Source organism: Centruroides vittatus, unplaced genomic scaffold (assembly GCF_030686945.1).
Source record: "Centruroides vittatus isolate TY-2023 unplaced genomic scaffold, ASM3068694v2 contig_602, whole genome shotgun sequence".
NCBI lineage: Eukaryota > Metazoa > Arthropoda > Arachnida > Scorpiones > Buthidae > Centruroides > Centruroides vittatus.
In genome coordinates this window covers 1,291,509-1,316,951 of record NW_027122368.1, presented here as the reverse complement: position 1 = coordinate 1,316,951, position 25,443 = coordinate 1,291,509, and the positions used below count along the sequence as shown (strand labels likewise).

Below are 25,443 nucleotides of genomic sequence, written 5' to 3'. Positions count from 1 at the left end.
AACATACATAGATAGCATTGCTACTACTTAGAGTTTATCAAATGTTGTTCACGTGTCCTCATTCCCTACAAAATCAGAGTAACCGAGAATCAAGAATATGGTATATTTTTTTCGGGATTTTTAGTTATTTCACTTAATTTTGAGTTCTGATGTGTTCCTTCCTTTTCTGCCTTAAAATTACAACAGATTCAGTCCTAGTATTTAATTAAAAAATGTGTATAGAGGGGTGGGATCGTTCTTGGAAATAAGCAATAAGGGAATAAGGTAAACATCAAATTGCTTAATGTTTTACTTACGTCATTCCCTTATTGCTTACAAATCCATCTTCTTCATTGTGCAAAAATTGGCTTAAATACTGTATATATCTGATGAAAACTGTACAGTCATTAAACTGATAAAAGTAGATGTAGATACTTAAAATACAGTAGACCCCCCCTATAACACTGTAGATACGTTCCATGTTATATAAATTCAGTGTTGTACGAGTCATTTAAACACGTGAGCCAATCACAGCCCGGCACGTGTGCAGTTTAGGGGCTACGGCTGTTTGAAAGGTTTTCTTCCATAAAATTAACCGATTCTAGACTAATTTGACTCAACATTTCCAAAACATGTATAATTTTTGGGAATAATCCATATAAACTATGCTATAAACAAAAAATTGTAGGATTACTTACCGAGTGTGCACCGTTCGACGACGCCATTGCTTAAGCTTGTTTTCGTCGCGGAGCGGCTCGTCGAACGGCGGGTGCGTGTTTCCTGAGTTATTTTTCTGCGGAAAATTCGCCAAACTTTGGAGACATCATTAATAGAAATATAATTTTTATGGACTTTAATGTCCATACATTAAATAATAAATGGTTTTTAGTAGGTTTGCTGCTCGTTTAAACTCGACGGTTTGTGCAATGTTCGCTATTGGTCCAGATTCGACCAATCTGTCACGACACGAGTCGGCGATGACGTTTTACCGTGTTATACGAATGTGATCGCAACTTTTTCCCCGTGTTATACGAACCCGTGTTATAGGGGGATCTACTGTAAACATGATCGTGTTTCGTATGAACTTCAAGAATTTACGTATTTTGCACAAATGTTTTTCAGCACCGTAAAAGTTTAACAGCATTTTATCAGTGCTCGTGGCTTCGGATACTGTCAGATAAGCAGAAATATCGTTACAAGCATGTCATTTATGGGAAGCTTACGACGATTGTTCTTATATTTTTCAATCAGTTGTTTGTCAATTAACGTTTCAGAGAAATTTGTTATAAAACCATCTGCATTAACAAAGTCCTCTTATGAATAATTAATATGTTAACATATGGAATTAATTATTAGCTTCTATTTGAGTATTATCATTTAAATAAATTTACTCACCTACGAGACCAGAATTCATAAAATAGTTTTGAATAGTTTGAGTGCATTGACAATGTATTTGATGGCAACATGAATGTTGATGTGTTCTTGACACTTTTAAATGTCAGCTTGTATATTTTTCTCATAAGTTGCTTATTGTAGAAACATTTAAAATTACAAATGATACCTGTATCCAATGGTGATGTGTTTTGTGGAAGAAATAAAAACTCTGTGTTTGAAACTGGTAGATTATAATGAGCAATTATCTAAGATCAGCAAAATGTTTGTTTAATTGTTTCTCAATTAAATTCCATTATGCAGTCTTGAAAATTTTTTCGTCATCCGTTCGGTCGAGGTGTGAGCATATTCGATGCAAATAGCATTATCAAGTTTAGAATATTTCTAATGTCTTTTAGCTGTGTGGTAAATGCATATCGTTGCTGTCGGCACTACAACACCACCCAATGATAATTCGAGCCTTATCCTGCTTCTGGCCAGCTAAATTTGAACCCTGAACTGTACGTCTTTCTCAAGAATGAATTATTAAAATAATTCGAAGTTGTAACAGTGTCAATTTGTGTTTTAATTTTTTTGTTTTGCTCGGAGTAACCAATCATTCAAGGCACCTGCACCAGTTGTCGGTTGTCATCTCATTACAACATTGTGAAGGAGAATAAGCACCTTGCTTGTTCTCCTTGTCAATATTGTAATGAGATGATGATATGCTTTTTAAAGCCTTCAAACTGGCTATTGAATGTGTAAAAATTTTTTTCATATCCCAATTTTTCATTAAAGAATTTTGCTTTGTCTATAATAATACTTAACTTCCTTGCATTTTTGACTTTAGAAATAATCCATTCAGTAAGACAGTTTTCCAGTTCTTTATAAGATGTCATTTAAACACATTTTCTCCTTCATTTTTGCTGTTTTCTTTTACAATGGCTTCTTGTTCTTTTTTTTAATAGTTGCAGTTGTCGATTTGCTGGTTATTCTAAACTCCTGCATAATAAATTTGTATTGATCACCTCTTTCTATAGTCCAAAGTATGTTCCTTTTGGTTATAAAGTTATTCTATATTTATTGATCTCCAATGTGTAGAGGATGCAAAGCAATCAAAAGGACGTGGTGCTGCATTTGTATCTGCACATGGTGAGATATCCACAATAAAAGAAATTATCTATTAAAAAGACCTAAATAAATAATTATTAAAAGATGCAAAAAGTCAACAATGGCCGATGGCATTGCCGAATCGTAAAAGCAATGATTATTCGGGATGGTTAATATGCCTCCCAAGGCTCTAACACACCACGGACTGCTATAAACTTAGGTTACAAATATATTAAATGTACACTGGTGTTTGCATTTGATACCACTGATACTCGAATCATTTTTTAAAAGCTGTATCTAAGGTTAAATGTGAGTAAAATATGAGGTAAAAATCAAACAGGATACGAGTAACACCAACAAGTGAATTTGTGCAACACGGAAAGTCATTCGGTTAACGAGCCTAATGATTACAGGAGCTTTACGTAATTTCTCAGAATTCCATCCAAGTTTCGGAAATTTGTTGGTAAACCCGTACTTCCAAGAAATAATATAGAAGACTCGCACTTTGATATCATCACTCAAATATTCCAAAATCAACAACTGCCGAATGGAATTGGCTCAGCTGATAAAATACTAAAGCAGAAAAATTGGAGATTCAGATATTTACCAGTTATCGACTGTTAAAAATAATTTTAATGATTTTAGCAATAATTTTTCTGTTAATTTTTAAGTCAATTATAGATCCGAACATCTTTTATATGAAAAATTCTGCTTTTTTAGTTTAAACCGTTACCGAGTGTTACCACGTCAAAAAATGAAAATACCATTTAAATGGCACTCACTTCGGCTAATCTATCGGCCAAGGCCTTAACCATTATGACGCCGTAATCGTCCAAATTTGCTTCCAATCTTAAAAAAATGGCATATATTACCATAAGGAGGATTTAAATACATAATAAACTTATTAATTAGTAGAATATAACAAACATTATCACCTATTGCACATTTCTTTACACCCAAATCCTGCAGACACTGCAAACATTCCAACGTAATCGTTTATTCCGCTGTCTTCGGGAGCAACAAAATCTGACAGACACAGGTAAGGATCTTCTGTTGCTGCAGAGTCTTTTTCCAGCTATAAATATTAAATTCATTTTTTCTTTACTTTATATTTTAGCTTCTTATTTAACATGTTAAAAATGTAGTTACTTGCTGTCTCAATCCGTGAAGTACGGCCAGCGGAGCACGTTTTGATAAATTATCACCCGAATACAAAATTATGTCGTCTCCCTTGCTGTTTGCCGCATAAAATGCCACAATTCCTTTGGCTTTTAGCAATCTGTCTTTGATTATCATTTCTAAGGTATTTTTGGCATTGCAGTATAATTTCTTTGCCTCGGTTCCTGTCGTAACGAAAAGTATCAAATGCTTAAACGCGAGTATTTGACGCTAGAAGAGAATGCCATTTTACCATTTCAAAATTCATACTTGCCAACTGTTTTATCTTTAAAGATCTTAGGAAAACTTCTGTTCGGATATCTACCACGCAGCTGCCATACGTCGAAGAATGGTTTCCAATCAATGTACGGAACTAGAAAATTTAAATCTACGTCGTTGAATACCTTTGTACCGAGAAAAGTGGGTCTAACTGAACAAAAATTGAGTAAATAATTATTAGATGTAATAACAGTTTATATCATTTTTGTCCATGTTCCTTACCTAGTTTCGGTCTTCTGATCCAATCAATATCTAACTTCTTATCTCTAGCTTTTTCTAATGATACGTAATTTTTATGCTGAAAAGAGTTTTAATGTTTAAAGTAATTTATATTAAAATAATTTATAGACAGATTTAATTCAACCTGTTAACATTTCTAAAGCTTTATCGATCTCGGGGATTAAGAAAATACAAATTTTTTTTAAATTTACCATAAATCATTGGTTTACAATGATATTTTTATAGTCACTTTTCCATTTTCTCATTTATAAATTTATTTTTATGCAGCTTTTGGCTTACTATACGTAAGCACTGATGGAGTCTTCTGTAAAAATTAATTCTTCACAGTAATTACCATCTGTTATTTTTCCAAAATGTATATAAGGCGCATCTTGTGACTAAGAGACATTGCCATTTTCTCTACAAATCCAATTCTTGTAAGATCAATGCCAAATTTGGATCTCGTTAAGTGACCCTTGCCAATCATCATCTAGATCAGATTATGTGAAGAATGTCAGTTTATGTAAACAAACCATTGATTTATGAAAGTTTTATTACTCCCTAGACTGCCCAGCATCATATTTTAGAGGTACTACAATCTTACAATATATATATATTTCAGAATACTTCATACACAGTATTATTTATACATGAATTATTTGCATTATTGTAAGCAAATATGTTTCATGATCCAGCAATTTGCAGCTAATTACAATATACATTGTAATAAGTAAAAACACTATTTAGCATTGTACTAGCAATTAATTTGAATTATTATTTACTTTTTAACTTATTAAAATTTTGTTCGTGCAGTTTTTAAACTGTATATTCAATACCTTTAAATTCTGGTAGTAGTTCTCTCGTACGTCTTCGTATTCTTCGCGAATCATTTCGATAAAATCCTCTCGATTATTTCTATCCATTAGAGAAGAACACTGTAAAAATCGTCTGTTGTATGAAAAATTGAAAGAATACATTAAAATTTTGAGTAAATAAGTTGCTAAATGTATAATAATTGGCATAAGAACTAAATTATGCATGTAGTCCTCGATAAACATGCTTTTTTTTTAATGTAGTTTGTTAATTATTGATAATTTTCATACCGTGCATCGAGTTTCAGTGTAATGTGGTTCCAAAGAAGAATGCTACTAGACATGGCACGAAGAATTCATTTAATGCATTTTCACTTACTGCATTCCTTTAAGGAACTTATTTATTACGTTAACCAAGGACTACTTGTACAGGATGGTTATAATTAAATTGACAGTATTCAGAGTGAATCTAATCCTGGATTACAGTGAAGATTGTCTTAATAAGAACATGCAGAAGAGAATTAGCAAATACAGTGTGGTCCATGGTGGCTCGAAGCATGTTTTGGAGAATGGCCGAAACATGCCGTGTTATTCTTGCTTTCAGTTCGGAGATTGATTGAATACCACTTTGGTAAATTCAGTTTTTCAAGTAACTTTGTAAGCAAAACTTGCAAGGACTTTGCTTGGGTAATATATGGCCAGGCATTAAAAAACATTTCAATAATTAACCCATCCTCACCAAATTTGGAATTTTACAATTACGTTGTCCCGAGATGGTGCCTCATCCTGCAGGAAGATTGTGGAGGATAAGAAAATTTCCGCAAAGCTGGGATAATCTTACGGGTTAGAAGATCTGTGTAACAAGCTGTATTCATTGACTGATGCATGGAGCTTTGAAGCAATATGCCTCATGTGACTCTTGCAACTAGCTACAATATCAAGAGAAATTAGCAGGTAAAATGTTTTACTAGCACTTCGACAACACCCGGCGACTTAAAAATCAACAAATTTTTTATTTGCAAATTCTCTTCTCCATGCAACAAATTCTCTACGTAACTCTGAGTAATGTCATTTTAATTATAATCACCCACTATTAATAACTTTTAGGTAAAATTTATCTTCATCAAAACTTAAATGTATTTTATTGATAATTTCATTCAAAAACTGATAATAAAAATGGTTTTAAACATTTATTTTGCTCACAATTAGTTTATTTGAGATTCTAAATTACTATTATTTGCCAGAACTTACAACAATAACACTTTTGGAGGCATCTACGACGTGAATAGTCGGCTGGGAATATCTCGGTGCAATCTTTACGGCGGTGTGAGTCCTTCGGGGAAATTTAATAATAAATTAAGTTTTCAATTAACTTCAAGACATTATCCTAATTATCATTTATGTAAAATCTCACTTTGATGTGGTTGCACCACCAATCAAGAGTGGTAATTTTATTTCTAATCGCTCTAATTCCTTAGCAACAAATATCATTTCTTCTAATGATGGAGTAATAAGTCCAGACAAACCTATTATATCTGTCATTTATAAAAGTAATTATATTTTCTAATAAAATTTAATACAAATTTTAAACTGTTTTGATGTCTTACCAGCATTCTCGCTTAAGGCAGTTTCTATAATGTTTTTGCAAGGTGTCATAACTCCAAGATCAATTACTCTAAAATTAATATTTATATTGAAGTAAATTCATATTTAAATCTTAACTCATTTAATCGTAATGTTTATTTTACCTGAAATTGTTGCAACCTAATACTACGGCGACTATGTTCTTTCCGATGTCGTGTACGTCTCCCTTGACGGTTGCCAACACAATGGTGCCAGCGTAGCGACTCTAAAATTTCAAATATTTTTCACGTAGGTATTTAAAATTTTCAAATATTTTAAAATGTTGTAATTATTACTTTAATTTTATCTAAATTTGACAGCTGTCCTTCTTTCTCTTTTTCCATAAATGGAATCAGATAAGCCACAGCTTTCTTCATTACTCTAGCAGATTTAATTACTTGAGGAAGGAACATTTTTCCAGAACTGAACAAATCTCCAACAATATTCATACCCTAAGAGTATAAAATATAATAAAATGTAGCCATTTTAATATAGTAATTTCAATATATTTTCCATCTTAGAATACAATTTATCCTATCCAGGCAACAATGCTTTCACAACACAGCCCCAGTCACTTGACGAATTATGCTAATCTTTGGGTCCCCAAGCTTGCTCGTCGGATCTTCTTATAACGAAAGATCTCGAATACTATCGTAACCAGATACCGTGATAGAAAATTGTGGGAATAGATTAACTATTAAGCAATAAGATCATAATGTAATTATATTTGCAATTGTTCACTCTCACTCCTCTTTACATTTGTTACTGTATTAGAATATAAATAACATCATTATCATAAACTACAATCACGTGTTGTGGCGTTACCACGTTGAATTGTTAAAATATAAAGTCGGCATGAAGTGATAACCAGTTTTATTATAAATAACATCATGATGACAGTGCCTATATGTCTGACAGCTAAAACACAAAGTTTTCTTTGTCATATTTTTTTCCATTTAGATAATTAATGCTGCTACATAAATAATTTATTATTATACTAAAGAAAGGATGTAAAAGTATTACACAAGTAATACTATTAAATACGTTTCTTTCGTAAATTTGCTAAATTAAATAAGAAACTTTCACAAAAAGATGTTAAATACATTTAAAATAATGTTTTATTGCTGCTAGCACTTTCGATATATTATAAAACATCATCCTCGGGCAAATATAAATTTGAATAAACCTTTTGAACAAGCTTTTTTAAATTTAAAAGCTAACTGCATTAACCGTTCAGAACAAATTACATTTAATATAAGCGAACACAAAGAATTTAAATTAAAGTGCATGAGGTGACTACACACGTGCACCATGCTGCTCGTGGGGTGTGTTGATGTTGTCACACCTGCCTACCCTGATGGAATGTTGATGTTCAGAAACGAGGCAAGATAACATTCCAGTTGTCGCCCCTACGTAGTGGGTGTGTATACCAGGTATTGTTTTCTAATGGGATAGAGTATATACCCGACTTCTCTACGATGGAAATAGCATCTCTATCATTGCATAGAAGTCTCCCGAGACTTGGTCGTGGGGTAACTGGTAAAAGTAACTCACGTTGTCTGAAAATATGGCAAATTCGGGCAGTGATGTGGCATGACATCCAACCTTTAAGTTTGTTTAACTTTCATGTAAATTTGATGACACTAACCTGTCATTACTAAACCTATCCATTCAAGTATAAAGTACTCGGACGTACAAGCAAAAACAAAACTAACTTGCATGTGCAAGTATACCAGCCCATTTTCTTGAAAAAATGCTGAAAAATTGTTGCGTAGTGAATTAACCTAATTGAAATATGATGACAGATATAAAAAGTACATTTTCATATTTTTCTGTATAATGAAATAAGTCAAAATAAATAGATTAATGCTGGGAAAAGAATTAAACAAGATATATTTTATGGGCAATCACTTTAAGTTTTGTGTAATGAACACTATTTCAGGTAATTTAAGTCATAATAATAATACAGATACTCCTCACTTTACGACCTATCTGCTTAACGACCACTCGAGTTTCAACCTGCAATTCGGGCAATCCCCTTTCTCGGCTTGAGTGTCAGTCAGTGGCGAATGGTGATATGCGCACTAAGCATACTATAATAGGCTTGTGCATACTATAATAGTCTTTTTATGAATAAATTTGAAGTTTGTTGCATAATTTGTATAATTTTACAACGATCCTATATTCCCGGCGCAAGCTCCTCGCTTATCGACCAATTCGCTTAACGACGTAGTCGTCGGAACGGAACTCTGTCGTAAAGTGAGGAGTACCTGTATATATTTGATATTGATTATTGTAATTTATATATTACATACAGGATGAGTCAAAAGTCTCTTGCACTCTTTTCATTCGAAAGTAATGTAGTTACATAGGATGGAGAATTGAATGGGATACTTTAGTTTTGATCTTAAAAGTAATTTTCGTGTTGTAACCTTTTAGTAAGCAAAGATAACATAAAAGAGCACCATTTAATTAGTATAAAACCAATTTCCAGATTCAAATAAATATATTTAGCACTACTTAATTTCCAACTTTAAATTTATTGATGTAACTGTACAGTACATAGAAATGAAATCTAACCTAACTTGGAATTTTTCAAGAAAATATGTCTATGAATACAAATATATTGCTGATATATTTATATTCATGAGTTAGCTTTGTTTTTCATCCATTCAAGATTTCACGTCATTCTTAAGCCCATCCAACAACAGTTTAAAAATTCAAATATATTTCTAACCTTCATTAACGGTCCTTCGATTATGGACAATGACGACCGATACAGATCCGTTCGTTGTCGCGCTTCTTCTACGTCTTGTTCTATATACGTATCGATACCCTGGACGATAAAGTATTTTATAAGAAGTAAAATTTATATTGCCAAAATTTAAATACAAATATTATTAAAAATACCTTGATAAGGGCATATTCTAATCTCTCTTCCAAGTTATAAAATCTCCAATCTTTTTCTTGAACTACCGTTTTATTGTCTTTTCCTATTTTCTAAATTTTTTATTTATTTTAAAACTGAATTAGAATTATTTGAAAATATAACATCACATTAATTATTATCTAATTTTCGTATTAATTAAAATAATCGATTATATTTTAAATTAACACAAATAAAATATTTTATTTATTGTTTGTATTGTTGATAACAGCAGTGAGAGCGGTGAAGTTCAGAAGCACCGAAGACAGAATTTAAGACGGCTGCATCATAAATTATACGCATATTATATACTTCAAATGAAGATTGACATACAAAAATGTGTTTTGAACTGGTTAGCAGAAAAATTACCAACGCATAATCTCTTTCGACATAGACATCTTCAGATTTATTAGTCATGGTTAATGCACGTATTATATTGTTGTTTATATAAGTACAGTAGACTCCCCTATAACATAGTAGATACATTCCGTGTTATATGAATCGGTGTTGTACGAGTCACTTAAATACGTGAGCCAATCACAGCTCGGCACGTGTGCAGTTTAGGGGCTACGGCTGTTTGAAAGGCTTTCTTAAATAAAATTAACCAATTCTAGACTGATTTGACTCAACATTTCCAAATCACGTATAATTTTTCGGGAATAATCCATATAAACTATGCTATAAACAAAAAATTGTAGGATTACTTACCGAGTGCACACCGTTCGACGACGCCATTGCTTAAGCTTGTTTTCGTCGCGGAGTGGCTCGTCGAACGACGGACGTGTGTTTTCCGATCAGTAAATTTTTTGCAGAAAAATAACTTAACTTTGGAGACATCATTAATAGAAATATAATTTTTATGGCTGTTGAGTAATAAATGTTTTTTAGTAGGTCCAGTGCTCGTTTAAACTCGAAAGTTTGTACAATATCCGCTATTGGTCCAGATTTGACCGATCCTGTCGCGACACGAGTCAGCGATGACGTTTTACCATGTTATACAAGTCTCTTTTAGCGTGTTATACGAACACGATCGCAATTTTTTCGCCGTGTTATACGAATCTGTGTTATATGAACCCGTGTTATAGTGGGTTTACTGTAATTGCATTTTTACACAACATCAAATTTTCTTGAGCAGCTGCCTCTGATATATCAATACATTAATAGAAAAAAATAGAAATGACAATATTCTTAACAATTTTTAAAAAATGTAGAACGCACGTCCGTGTACAAGCACCGTGCCATCGTATAGGTGTATCACTGGAAAATACACATTTTGTACAAGATAAACAACAAGAGCATTGCGGTCACAAATTTCCCACATTGATCGTTTTCCCACATTAGTCATTTTTTCCCCAAGTCCCGACAAAAACGATAGATCGAGATTTCGCCGTATATGTAATAAAATGGACGTCCGCCGAAGTTCAAACCCCTTTGACTTATCTTAACCTCTTCCCTCCCTTCCAGTGTGGACGTCATTTATGGACAGCCTATTACTATACTGAATTTTTGTTTTTCATTTTAAGAAATTACTTAAAATACGTTAACTATTGTAATAATTTCATTAAAAAATTAATGAAAAACTGAATAAATTTCTTATTAGAAGTGAAAATAATAATAAAAATTTGCTAAATAAATACCTGAGCATATTGTAGAAGTTTGTCCGTTGCTTGGCTATCTTTATTCCATAACAGATCTTCACACAAATGAAGCAAGTTAGGTTCGATGTCGTCATACAAAGGAAGACAACCCGCATTTACAATACCCATATCCATTCCATTCTGAATGAAATCAAATAGTTAACAGAAGTTCCGACAATTAAAATTTTTAAATTATAGAAAAAAAATTTGCATTGATATAATTACTCTTATTGCATGATATAAAAATATGCTGTGCATCGCTTCTCTAATTTGATCCATACCGCGAAATGAAAAGGAAAGATTAGAGATGCCGCCGCTTATCCTTATGCCGGGTAAATTTTTCTAAAATAAGAATATTTTAATTTTTCCTTTGCTTTAAAAATTGGTGTGTGTAAAGCAAACTTTACAAACAAAAATACAGTTTTTTTTTAAAAATCTAAATAAGTAAAGTTACCTTAATTTTTCTTGTTGCATTTATAAAATTAATTCCGTACGTACTATGTTCTTCTATACCAGTTGCTATAGTTAATATGTTTGGATCAAAAATTATGTCGGAAGGATTAAAGTTAGCCTTTTTGGTAAGTATGTTGTAGGCTCTGGTGCAGATTTCTACTTTATCTTTCTCACTGGTTGCCTAAAGATTAAGACAATAATTAATTTGATACAGTGAAATTTCCGAACGATTAAGTTAGCATCGTATTATTACCCAATAACGCGATAACTGTTTAATTATTAACGATAAAGGCAAGAGTCTAAATGCGTGTTTTCTGTTTTAAATTATTTTCTTAGTATCTAATTATAATTTTCTTATATACGGGAAGATGATAAGGACAGGAAAGGTGTTGGCCTGCCACTGGAAACTAGGGTTTGAATCTGGGTTGGTAATCTCAGGAATATTTTATGGATGGTGTGTCTGGATAAGTCAGGATTGTCTCTCATCACCTGGACACCTATTAAGGGCCTGGTCAAATCCATATCCACATATATATATATTATTATAGTATTATAATATTTCTCTATATTGGTACAAGAGTAAGTCAAAACAAATTAAGACTGTTTTTTCTCAAATAATCACTCTGGGGCATAGCAACTATAATCTTTTTGGACATTCATTTCTGTCAACAACTAACTGAGCATTCTCACTCTTTGAAGAAGGACACAACTGTGATATAATCAACTTTCATCACCAATAATAACTAATTGCAGAAACATGTTAACCAGATCTGCCACCAGACATTACAACTTTTGGCAGACTTATCTGAATGAGTTTCTGCTCAATGTCAGAAGTCAGGTCCATCAAGAACAACATATTTCACAAACAAATATGTGTGCAAAATAGTATGGACAGTCTCACGAGAAATATTCAGTATCAACGTATCAGCAACTTAAATGATGGATAACTTAGTCATCTCAGATGGTGACTTCAGTAGTATTAACAGGTTTTTCAGTCAACACTCTTACAACAGTCTGTAGATCTGCCTGCTTCAAAGTTGATTTCCAACCTTTAGAGAATGCCTTGAACCATTAAAATAAAATAAACCTTTACACTATTTGCCTGTTTCAACATTTCACAAGTTTCCATAACTGTTTTTTCACAAACAGAATCAAAATTTCAGTGCTGAAATACTTAAAATGACCAAATCTTGAAATTAAAAAGCAGGATGTTAGATCGGGCATTTGGAAGTGACGTCATACAAGTCACACGATTGACCCTGCCAGAGTCGATCACGTGATTTGACTTTTGTACTAATTGACGTCAAGATCTAACCGTCGGTATTCCATCCACTTTTACTCAAAGATAAAATGGTGGATGTTTATCCAATGAGCTGTGGCTTAACACTTAAAATATAATAAATCAGTTAACGTAATGTCGCTTCTTGATAAATTAATAACTGGATTGCCAATTTTTCAAAAAAATGTAACAAACTGTTTATGCAAGCCATCTCCAGCACTTCACTAGATATTGTTATTTGCACATTGATAATCATTCTTTATAATGGAGATCTGGAATTTGATTATAATTTCGACAGGAAAAAAAAAATTAGTTTTGATTTGTCCTTGTACATAAGTTTTAAATCATCTTGTTATATTTCTTTTTTATTTTATACATAAAAGTTTATAATTCTGAAGATATTACATAAATACTGTATGTATAAAATAAGTAATGAAACAGTGCTAAAGAATTTTAGAATATGCACAGACAAGAATTACACAATATAAAATTGTAACAAATCCCAAAGTTATATACTATAAAATTATATAGCTATAATGAATATAAATTACAATATACATATAAAATACATTAGATACAAAAACATCTTCACTTCCACCCTATCCGGCATCACAAATTAACAATCTTCCTTTGCGGAAACAACCTTTTATTGTAGGCTACAAGTCTGCTACAATATCAGTGCAAGTCTGCTACAATGCACACTGATGATAAGCCATAAACACTCGTAAAAACTGTACACTAAATTACTAAATATAAATTACTATAATTTATATTTGCTATAGCAAGCCACCATAATGAATTGGACTACTCTACTGCTATGAATAATTAAATTTTAAGTAATTTGGTACTAAAGGTAGGCATTAGGTACCATCTCTTATTAAATGTTTTATAAATATTTTTTAATTACTAAAGATTGGGATCATAAATAATCAAAAACTGGCGTATTAGACTATTTTAAATAAAAAAATTAATATAAAAATTAAATTTTATTTGTAATTTAGCCACTTACTTGTCCAACTTCATCAAAAGCCATAACGACAATGGCACCTCCGTATTTAGAAATACATCGTGCCTTTGATAAAAAGTCTTCCTCTCCTTCTTTTAAACTTATGGAATTTATTATACATTTGCCTTGTGTACATTTCAGGCCCATTTCTATGATATTAAAATTGGATGAATCTATGCAAAGTGGAACCTATAAATATTACAATATATAAATACTGTATATGTACACGATATGTACTGTACTACTACTTAGAATAGAGGAAGAACTATTTGATAAGTTTATGTATATATGCACATTTACATATACAGTAATAGCTCAGTTTTTATTGACTTCGGTTATCGTCAGTTTCGGTTTTTGTCAATTTTTTTGGCGAAAAATCTGTCTCGGTTTTTGTCGATTGCCTCGAATTTCTTCGGCATGCCCAAGTGATATCGCTGGTAATTTTATGAAAACAAAGGGCGACCCATGTGTTTTCCGGCTCAGTGTGAAGTTATTTCTCGTCGTGTGAGCATTACCCCGTGACGGTCCACCATTGGCCAAAATTTCCTTTCCCTGAACATTGTAACTTCAGTTGCAGGTTCTCGCTTTGCCAGGATGGGTTGGCTGTGTGGAGTTTTCCGGGGTTTTCTCCGTATCTATATTGCCTGAATAGAGGCCAGTTAGCCTTAAACAGACTTCCTGGAAGGCATTATTCCCCGCAATATGATCATCATAAATGCATACTACTACTATTACATGACAATTACGTCACACTTTACCACAGGGCGATATAGGCTAGAAGCTCATGTCCAACTATCTTCTACAAGACAAGACATTACCCCGTGCATCTAGCCAAACAATTCCATCGCTTTCCTTTAGCTGTCTTTTATATTAATTTCTTATTGTATTTAACACTATATTAATTCTCTATAAAATGTGTTTTTGGTATGTATTTTGGAGTGTCTAGAACAAATTAATTGGATTTACATTGATTCATATGGAAATAATTGCCTCGGTTTTCGTCGGTTTCGGATTTCGCCGATTGTTTCCGGACAGATCGTCGACAAAAACCAAGGTATCACTGTACTACATGTGTATACATACACTTATCGAATTGTACTTCTCTGTTCAATTATATTCCCGAATAGAATGTAATAAATGAAATGTAATGATAAGGTTTCTGCTCAGAGTTTTTTACCAATTATCAATACTGATTTTAATGGGACAGATGTAACTCAGAAGACAAATAAGATTCAACAAATAGTATGTTAAACTCAACACCAAATATAATATAATAATAGGCAAAGTAACCACTGTCAGATGGTTTATATGGCTGTACTCAAGACAGAGTATTCATCTGTTAAGTTTTACTACATTCTTACCAGGTTTAAAAATTCAATATTTCCAACTACTACTCTACATTTTAAATGAACAGTTGACATGGGTAGAGTCACCATTTCCATACCTTAGTCCCCTCTCTATATGCATTTATTGCATCTTAAAAAACATGGCCGCCTCCTGCCTCTCTCTGTACAGTCAACTTTAAGTGGCTTATCCATAATGATACAGACAGGCTCTCTCTTCTTGAGAAATCTTGGGTTTATGCCGTACCCCTTTCGCACCCAACGACGGGGAAAAACACACTACATTGACACTATGACCAGAATGCTGGCGAGTTATTTAGTGGAGCACCAACAGAATATCACAAAATGTAGATGCTCCACAGAGCTGACCAAAAAAGTCATAGAGACCAATTTCAACCCTTTACGGACCAAACCACCCTTCTGAAGTGTTGTGCCAATTGTAGGGTATTATTTATTTGGGAAACCTTCCTCACTTCCATCTTGTGCACAAGCAATACACCCAAACTCAAGCTTCGTATCTTGTAGATCACACTTTAAACTTTTCAACCACGAAGCCACACTACCCTAGTCATCCATTTTATAACAAACGCTCCACAGACTTGTGACATAAAATAGAGAGTTCTGTTGCATCTTTTATTTTTATTTGCCTTTTGTTTCAAATTTTTACTCTTTTTCATACTCACGAGCCTCGAATTCCAATGCGAATTTTATAATGCACACAGTGACATTCTGTTCCAAAATTTGAGATGTTCATTAGCCCGATGATGATGATTTTGTGTCATTGAAAGTACTGTAAAGGAGTCAATGTCCGATCATTAATTCTTGTTTTGGGACGTTATTTTTATTTTGTTCTTTTCTTTTTCTTGGTTCCTTTTTTTTGTCATGATTACTTGTAGCTATTAAACACTTGTTTCATTACAATGTTTAAACCAAGGTGATGTTTGATACTTTAATCTTATTGTGGCTTCGTGTTCTTTAATTCATTGATTAAATTTTCTTCCTGTTTCCCCAATTTATTCCAGTTCAGAACCATTGTTTTAGAACAATATATGAAGATAAATAAATCATAAAAAGTTGTACACATTTAGAATCATATGGATGTTTTTTCAAGAACTATCAAATATTTACTTTATGAAATTCTATTCTGTTCGAATTTATGAAACACAGAAAAGAAAAACCCATTGGGGATCTCTGTACAAGCAAGTCTAAAAAAGCAATCCTTGCATTCTTCAAATCCTCTTTAGTAAATGTAATAATTGAGAAAATGGCGGAGAACAATTGAATAAAGTATAGTAACTCTTCGTCGGAACCCTCCCAGGTCAGAAGTACATCGTCGATATACCACAAATAGAGAAGAGGATACTGTACAGTAAGTGCAAGTCTAAAAATTCTATTTTATTCATTATCAATTTAATTAAATATAACAATTGTATAAATTTATTTTTTCATTTATAGATTATTTCAAACTTATAAGTAACAACGTATAATTTATCTTACTCTTGCAATGTCAGGTTCCGTCGCAATCAGATTCAAAAATGTTTTCATAGCATACAACCCGTCGATCATTCCGTCGTCCATGTTAATATCTAAAATCTGTGCCCCCATTTCCACTTGTTGCTTGGCAATTTCAAGTGCATCCTTTATCAATTACAATAATTGAGACTTTAAATTTATATTTTATATTAAGTAATTTAAATAATTTGAAGTATTTAATCTAAAAATTCCTAATAATAATAGAATAATATCTACATTCTTATCATTTAAACATAGATTTATTAGCTTTAGATCTAATTAGTCTAATTTTAAAAATTTAACTCATTAACAGTAAAACTATTTCTGCTTATGAAAATGCTTGTTTCAAACATATAATTATCATATGTATGATAGTTATAATCATTATATTGATTAGTGATGTGAATGTATGTACTGTACATCTGTAAATCATACATTGTGCCTATTTTGCATGTGTACCTACTTTCATGTAAAACATATTAAAGATTTAAACTTATACACAAAAATTTATTAAATATTCTTTTGACATTTATAGTCAGAGAAGACTTGTCGACAACGGGATGTAACTGCTTGTCACATTTATTTATGTACTAGCTTTTGCCCGCGGCTTTGCTCGCGTTAAGAAGTATTATTATTAATTAGGTATAGTTTTTGCGGCTTTACTTTCGTTTAGCGTGTGTAAAAAATTAGGGCCTACAAAACTTCTTTGTACACAATATTCTTAACTAATCTGTCATTAGGCGCTAAAACTATCAAGCTATTGGGTGAACTTACTCGTGAGCAAGCAACATAAAACTGTCCATGAGAGAAGCAATGTTCTCTCAAGTCAATACCTGCAAATTTGAGAGTTTGCCCCTGAGACTTGTTTATTGTCATGGCAAAGCAGACTTTTAGGGGAAACTGTAATCGTTTAAATTCGAAGGGGATATCATTAGGTATTAATGGGATTCGTGGTATAAATACAGTTTCCCCTTTCGCACACCCAGTTAATATAGTGGCTTCCACTATATTGCGATGTAACGCTTTCACTTGCAGTCTCGTACCGTTACAAAGTTTTGGTGGTTTTAAATTTCGCAACAACATAATTGGAGTGCCCACACGCAGAATAAGCTTATGATAAGGCAAACCTGGCGGTTTCAATGAATTTAAAAATTCTACAGGGTAATTAGTAGCGTCATCTGTATTAACCACAGTATCAATCGAAGTATAGACCTTTTCTTCGCCCTCAAACGACATGAGCAGGATATCGTTGATAGCTGCTGCTTGATCGTTCTTTGGAGTAAGTATGGCACGCTCACATAACCATTCAATAGGCTTGTCATGTATATGAATAATGTCTGGATAAACTTTAGACAGCAATTCTTGAACCGTAGTAACAACTGTGCACAATTCTTCCGGGATGGTTATCATTCCATCAAACGATGGAAAATCGCCATTACCGATTTTAAGAAGGAGATCTGAAAATCTACCAGCAGACTCATCCCCGCCCAAATGTCCTCTCATATTTTTAGAGAGCTTAAGAATATTAACCTGGGGCCACAAATTAGATTTCTTAATGCACGACTTTACTTCGTCAGCTCTGGTTCCTTTTGGCACGACTGGTAGAGTCTGCCGAAAGTCTCCGGTCAGCAAAACTCTTACGCCACCCATTAATTTTGTATTACCCCTTATATCCCTTAGTGATCTGTTTAAGGCTTCAATACCACCTTTATGAGCCATCGTTATTTCGTCTCACATGATTATTTTTGTACTCTTTAAAACTTCAGCAAAATTACTTTGTTTGGAGATGTTGCAAATGGGAGTCTCGGCAGTGATTAAATTGAGTAGTAACCTAAAAGTAGCATGAGCAGTTCGACCACCTTCGAGTAATGTAGCAGCTATGCCGGACGACACCACAGCCAGGGCAATGCCGTGAGTACTTCTTACTTTCGCCAAAAGTAAATTAATAAGGAAGGTTTTACCAGTTCCACCTGGAGCGTCTAAAAAGAATATTCGACCGTCATTTGCATCTACACTTGTGATAATTTTATTGTAAACTTCCTGTTGCTCGTCATTCAAAGATGCTTCATTTTTTCTTACTGCGTCTTCTAAGGCCACTGTATTGTAACTGGTCTCCTTCACATACTCTCTATTTTCAAAATGTATTGATGTTATTGGCTGAGGTAATCCATACTCTTTAAGAGGACGGCCGCCTAATGATAATACGGCATCCTCTAATACCGACAGGCATTTGTTAAATATCAGGTCCGATGAGTGCTCTACATCCACGTCACCTTGCCTTTCCAGTTGTTTTTTAAAGTCTTCAGAAAGGTATTCTTTGTATTTTTCCCAAAGACATAAGGGGTCGGAAACCTGGCAGAACAATAAAATGATAGCAAAAAGCTCTCGAATCATATGCGGTGTTTGACAAAGTGCTGCCTCTTCAAGAGCTGAATCCAAATGCCGATCATCTTCAAGTAGACCTAGAGCCTTGCACGCGGATTGGAAAGTGGGATGCAAGTGACCATCTACAGTTTTCAACGCTTCAAATGAAATTGGGCCTCTGATCTCATGCAGAAGCATTCGAAGGTGGTAGCATTCTGTATTGTTTGGATGAACAGTATAAACCCTACCTAGAACGTGTTCTTTTTTGACCCCTGACCATCCTTCAACATTCACTCCTCTCTTCCTTCTCTGAAACGATCGCTTGTTCCAAACGTAATACGCAGGGACTTCCGAGTATAGCAATGTTTTTGCAAAGTCATCCACGTTACACAGATCAAAAAAGGAGAGGAGTGTAGTTGTAGGAGGACTACTCAATTTGTCACACAAGTTCTGCTCATTAAAATAAATTCTCTGTCCATTTAGAAAATGGACAGCAAGGTGCACTACAGATGGAAAACGCTCATGTATTGGGAATTCAAGGAATGTAACTTTTACTGATCTGACCCTTTATTAACATATTTGCAAACGTATTTGATTGACTTCACTGAATGGCAATACTCTACGTTCACGTGAGCGTTACATGTTCTTAATAGCACTGGATTATAAGGAACCACCCAACGATTATCTATTGTAACACCCTTGATATTGACAGAGAATCCACCGTCATCCAGAGAACGTCTCCTGTACTGCGGATAACCATCATCACCGGTTTGATTTTTTTTAATAAGAGCCTTAGGATAACGTTTGCTGCACGAATTATCTTTCATGCATGGAGAATTTCAGTTTAATCTTCCACAGGGGCCCTGTATGATATTACTTTTAACAATTTCGTAAAGCTCAGGATCACGATCGGGGTTAGGTATTTCAGCACAAATAATATTGTCAATTTGATCCGGAGTGATGCAATGTTGAAGCCATAAAAGTATATGAATATGCGGAAGACCTCGCTTTTGCCATTCCGTCGAATACATATAGCATCTCACTTCACCGAATATTTTCCCTTTTATCAACAAATCCATGACCTTTTTTACCTTTAATCGAAAGACACGCGAAATAATATCGTATCGATCATGAGATTTTTGTCCTGAAAGTAAGTGCTCATTTATGTCACTCCAGCGTGGGTTACATGTAAAAGTAATAAAAAGGTCGGGACGACCGTAATGTCTAACATAGGTCATGGCGTCTTGCGTTTTTTCGTGCATGTATCTTGGTCCACCAGTAAAAGATGATGGAAGTACTACCATTTGTCCCAGCTGATTTGCTTCAGTATCTTGCCGTCCAATTGCATCTTTTAAATGAATATAATTATCTGCGCGCAATTTGGCTTGATTGTTTTTTATGTAGTTTAGTCTTTCAGTTTCTATATTTGCGTATTCATCTACCAAATATTGACTAAAAAAGCGCGATATTTAACCAAAAAGTTATCTTCTTCTCTGATCATTATTCTGTATGAATAAAAACTTTCAGCAGAGACTGTTTTATTCAAGGGCAACTTAGTTGTGGGATCGCATTGTGGTATGTTGATTGAATAGCCATCATCCCCCCAGCAAAACATCAATGGGTACTGCAGCGCGTCATAAGCTCGATGTATCTCACTGATACGCTGAAGTGAGTTACTTCGGCTTTCGAGAATGATGTCTCTTCGGTCAAAATGCTGATCTACCAATACAACAGCCACTTCATTTGCCGTTGGTGCATTAAATCTGCCTCTGTGTTCTCTTTGTGGTTTTTTATCTGCATGTATTACGACTTTGAATGACTCTGAAGGCGATATTTTATCAATGGCTGTTTTTAGATCTTTTATGTATGGGTTCACCTCATGTAACATAAGCTGCAATTGTTTGATTAAATTTGGTCTCAAATCAGGAAATTTAGAACATCAAATATTAGCTTCTCTATCATCTTCACCGATGAAATAAATTTGCAGAAACTGTGCATCCTGCCCAGGTTCCGGTAATATACTTCCAATTAAATGATAGACTTGTCCTTGAACTTTAAAAGTTGGTGAAAAACCACCTTCTTTTATTTGTTTTCCACCAAAGGAAGTCATTTGAAAACAGGCATTATATTTTTGGATATTATCCATGAAGTGTACATGATTTGGGTGTAAATCATTAACCAGACTGTAAAGTGGTTCAGGCAGTTGTTTAAACGGCTCAAGTTGTACTTTACCGGCGCTACAACACATGCCAGGTGTCTCATCTTTCCACTTCAAGGCGTTACACCACTGACACTTGTACGTCATAGAACCTAAGACTACACTGCTGTCAGTTCCATAAGCAATATCTGGGTCATACGCCAAACCCGAAAGCAACTTGCTTCTCCATACACGCTGAATTGCATTTTCTCTATACCGTGACTGAATCACTCTATGCACATCGGTATTCCTGGCCTGATATAGAGCAGCAGATTGCCTATGTTTTTCAGGGTTTGCAGCCTGGTAGGTGGCGACAGCTTGCCTGTGTTTTTCAGGGTGTGCAGACTGGTAGGTGGCGACAGCTTGCCTCTGTACATCAGGGTTTTTTTCTTATATTCAGACACAGCTTTACGGTGGGATTCAGGTAGAGTCTGTCCATATTTTTTTTGTGCCTTTTTTATTTGATTTTTTCGTGTGTAATTAGTAAACATTGCCCTACGTTTGTTTTTCTTTTTTTCTATTAATGTCACAGACTCAGATTGGGACAATAAACTTCTTATTAATTTTTCATCATAATTTATTGAAGATACAATAGGTGAATGTTCACGCTCTAAAACAGGTACCTCCTGACAACCCTTATCAACTTTAAGTTGCGAAGGTGTGTCAATTCCAAAATCATGTTCTTCTACAGCTACCTCCATACGACGCCGAGTAATTTTCTGTGCTGCTATGGGAAGATAGGCATCAAAATGCCTACTGGACAAATCTTGGCTGAATCGTAATCGCCTTACCGGATAGTCGTTAGATCCAGATTGCGTATATATGAGACCGTTTCTATAAACTTCAAACTTAAATGGGAATATTAATCCTGCTGCTATTAACTCACAAAATCCGCCATAAGTAGCATTTTTCATCATATCAGCAAAATATTCGTCAGGTGTTACGTAGTTATCACCATTCCTGTCGTGGGTCATAATTGAAAACTTTCTCCAGTCATTAACCACATATCTGACAATTTCTGAACGCACCTCCATCGCTCTATCTTGTGTTCCGTACATTAAATAAGAGAGAGCACGAAACAAATATGCACCGTCACCAACAATAGGGACGACAGTACATTCTTCAACTTCTCCATTAACGTTCAGATTTTCTTTAGCCATTTTAAAAAAGGCTAACCGACAAAACCTATACTTAAACCAAACGAAAACAAAACAAATGCCAAATAGAAAGCAGAGTCTATAACCAAAACTACTAAACCGAAACAAAGCAAATGCAATCCAAAATATGCTTAGAAAAGAACAGCCAAAATCATCAAATATAATCCGCTAGAAATATTTAGGTATAGTATGTACTATTAGATACGGCGGCCACTCATCATGGGGTATATGTAACTCAGTGAAAACACAACGATAGCGGATTTTAAAATACTACTAACGCCATCTATTGTCAACATTTAGAACTAAAAATTATTTTGTCTGTCTTAATTTATTCGTTCCATTAGGTACTGATAGGTTCAAACTAATGCATTTACATCCTCCATTATCCCTTATTTTATCCCCATGGGGGTTGAATTTATCAACATCCTATTTAAGCGGACGTCTTCGTCATAGTAGCTGCAATCTTTAATTTCAGTTGAATCAGTCGAAAATCTAAGAAGATTTATACAAACTTTCATCCCCTATTTTATCCCCTTAGGGGTGGAATTTATCAAAATCCTTTCTTAGGGGATCCCTACGTCATAGTAGCTTTATGCATGCAAAGTCTCAGCCGGATCGATTTAAAATTGACAAAGTTTCATACAAACTTTCATCCCCTATTTTATCCCCTTGGGGGTAGAATTGATCAAAATCCTTTCTTAGCGGATGCCTATGTCATAACATCTACCTGCATGCCAAATTTCAGCCCGATCCGTCTAGTGGTTTGGGCTGTGCGTTGATAGATCACTATGTCAGTCAGTCACCTTTGAGTTATATATATTTAGATTTATTTATTTACAGGTAAGTGGTAAAGTTTGAAGACAATTGACTTTACCGCTCGGATAATCCAGCCCAAAAGAAATAACACAAGTTAAAAGACATTAAGAACAATAAAACATAACAGATAAAAAGTAATAACAATGGGAAATAAAAAAATAAGTTACAGTACACTTATAAAACTTTGTTTATTGTAACTAGAATTCTAGTTATAGCTATTATTTTCAGGTAAAGATGTATTTTTATGCTGTCTTTTTGCATTATCAGCCTCAATATGCGGTTAATAATGCATAATAATTGCAGATATCAGTCTTGACCAGTGCTTTAAATGTTAGTCATTTTAATTTTTATTTGCTTATAGTGCAGCAGTTTAAACTGCTGACATTTGTCGCTTCAATTATATGCTGGATGAATTACTATTAATTAACAATAATAAATCCTCAAAATATACATTTATTAATTGATTTAGAATTGTCATTTTAATGCCAAAGTCAATACAAATAACGGAAATTCTGATTTTACACTTATTTACCTACCTTACTTAATGTTCTTAATTTGTTATCATCATCAGTTTAGCTGAGTTTAAAATGACTATATTAAATAAATGTGAGATTTCAATAAGCCGTCATTTATAGCGTGGAAAAAAAATAAAGAACTGTGTTAATATTTCATGCTGTTATATTTATTTTTACAATTCAGTAATCCACTTTGTTTATACATTCTTCATTTGTAAGTTAATCTAAAAATTTAAGTATAGTTTCATAATTTTCATCAAATTATTTTTGTTAACAGAGTGAATTTATTAGGTTTATTCTAATTCGTGTGGGTGAAATCAGCAAATTTCCGAGAAAAAAATGTAATGCAAATGTTTTCGAAAGATTGTAAACGTCCGCCGATAGAAAAACTATCGAATAGTTTCGCAGTGGAGGTCACCCCGATTGTCAACAATCCGATGGGAAAGTTGACACACAGGTGTCAGAAAATGTGTTGTCATCGTCAACATGGATGATCATGCGATCCCTTTCCCACCACAATCGAATAAAAGTTCGAGCCCCCAGAAGCTCAAACGATCCAAAGAAAGTTATACTTTTCAATGTGATACATTCGTCTCCCGGCTCGACGAAAGGAGAAGACTCCTGTAGAAGACAGATCGTGGCTTCGTACTTCCATACAGCTCGCCATATCGACTAGGACTACGATTCCTACGAATTTATGGACGCATACCGTTCGTTTCCTCATAGAGGTATTTTTGTTAGTGATTTGTGAACTCTCTTCCCAGCAATGGGAATAGGCTTAGCTAAGAGCTGCCCTTTTGTATATATTTAGTATTTAATCGCATTTAACCGAGTTTAGCCTTGTAGACCTCCTGTATGTTAACTTTAGATGCTTTGTTTACCTGTCTCCTGTCACTCCAAACCACCTGTCGACTTGCTTAACTCTTTAGCCACTCGATAAAAAGCCATCCGAAACGACAAAGTGGGCGAGTTTTACCAACTCGACAGGTAACTGGCAATTAGGGTATTTGAAATTCCCACATACGTAATTATTACTAATTCATTCCAAAATGTATTTTTTCTCTTAGTTTCAATTGATATAATGTATTTCTATCCAAAATAAATCTCATATTTAAAAAATTTGACTGTATTTACATTTCAAAATATTCTTTCCTAAAATATCTCTTGGATATTAATATGTTAAAACCATTACAGACATTCGTCGTCATAATTCCATTTCAAATTAAAAAATAGAGATGAAAGGACTTTATAAAATTATAAGAGAAATAATTACAGTTAAACAAAATATAATATTTAACCATCTTACCCGAAACTGGTTATTACATATAAGTCGGGCAAATCTCTTGCTTCCGGCAACGTTACATCTCTCTCCAATATTTATGAATAATGTCTGGGGACCAATCCTTGCCGGTTCTAAACCTTTAAAATATTAATTAATGTCTTACATTGTTTAGGGCACACTATTACAATACCAAACTTAATCCGAGACTACTTTGCAGATAGATAAGGTGTTTTTTTGCATGGCTAAGTGCTGATTGTTTGGCTATATTTTATGTTATCACTTCCTGCTTATATTGTTTTGCTTCATTTATGTGTTAATAAATGGCATTATTGACAACATATTAATTTCTTTGATCAAGATGTTAAACTCCATGAGTTATTTCTGATAAAGCTGACAAAATCTGGA

The 25,443-nt window shown here is 33.8% G+C and overlaps 1 protein-coding gene and 1 long non-coding RNA gene across 2 annotated transcripts in view; one reads left to right on the top strand and one right to left on the bottom strand.

Moving 5' to 3' along the window:
* Positions 1-25,443, bottom strand: part of LOC136979298 (methionine synthase-like) — a 41,206-nt gene that overhangs the window by 2,719 nt on the left and 13,044 nt on the right. Inside the window, 19 exon segments of the mRNA XM_067275241.1 lie at positions 3,243-3,309; positions 3,396-3,535; positions 3,610-3,803; positions 3,893-4,048; positions 4,120-4,195; positions 4,953-5,051; positions 6,180-6,261; positions 6,343-6,463; positions 6,536-6,603; positions 6,677-6,777; positions 6,848-7,003; positions 9,289-9,387; positions 9,462-9,551; positions 11,115-11,255; positions 11,340-11,456; positions 11,569-11,748; positions 13,856-14,041; positions 16,693-16,833; positions 25,063-25,175. Coding sequence (XP_067131342.1) covers positions 3,243-3,309; positions 3,396-3,535; positions 3,610-3,803; positions 3,893-4,048; positions 4,120-4,195; positions 4,953-5,051; positions 6,180-6,261; positions 6,343-6,463; positions 6,536-6,603; positions 6,677-6,777; positions 6,848-7,003; positions 9,289-9,387; positions 9,462-9,551; positions 11,115-11,255; positions 11,340-11,456; positions 11,569-11,748; positions 13,856-14,041; positions 16,693-16,833; positions 25,063-25,175 — 2,327 coding nt within the window.
* On the top strand, positions 17,293-23,106 carry LOC136979297 (uncharacterized). Its single transcript, XR_010881368.1, has 2 exons — positions 17,293-17,349; positions 22,341-23,106. It is a non-coding gene; the product is annotated as an uncharacterized lncRNA (long non-coding RNA).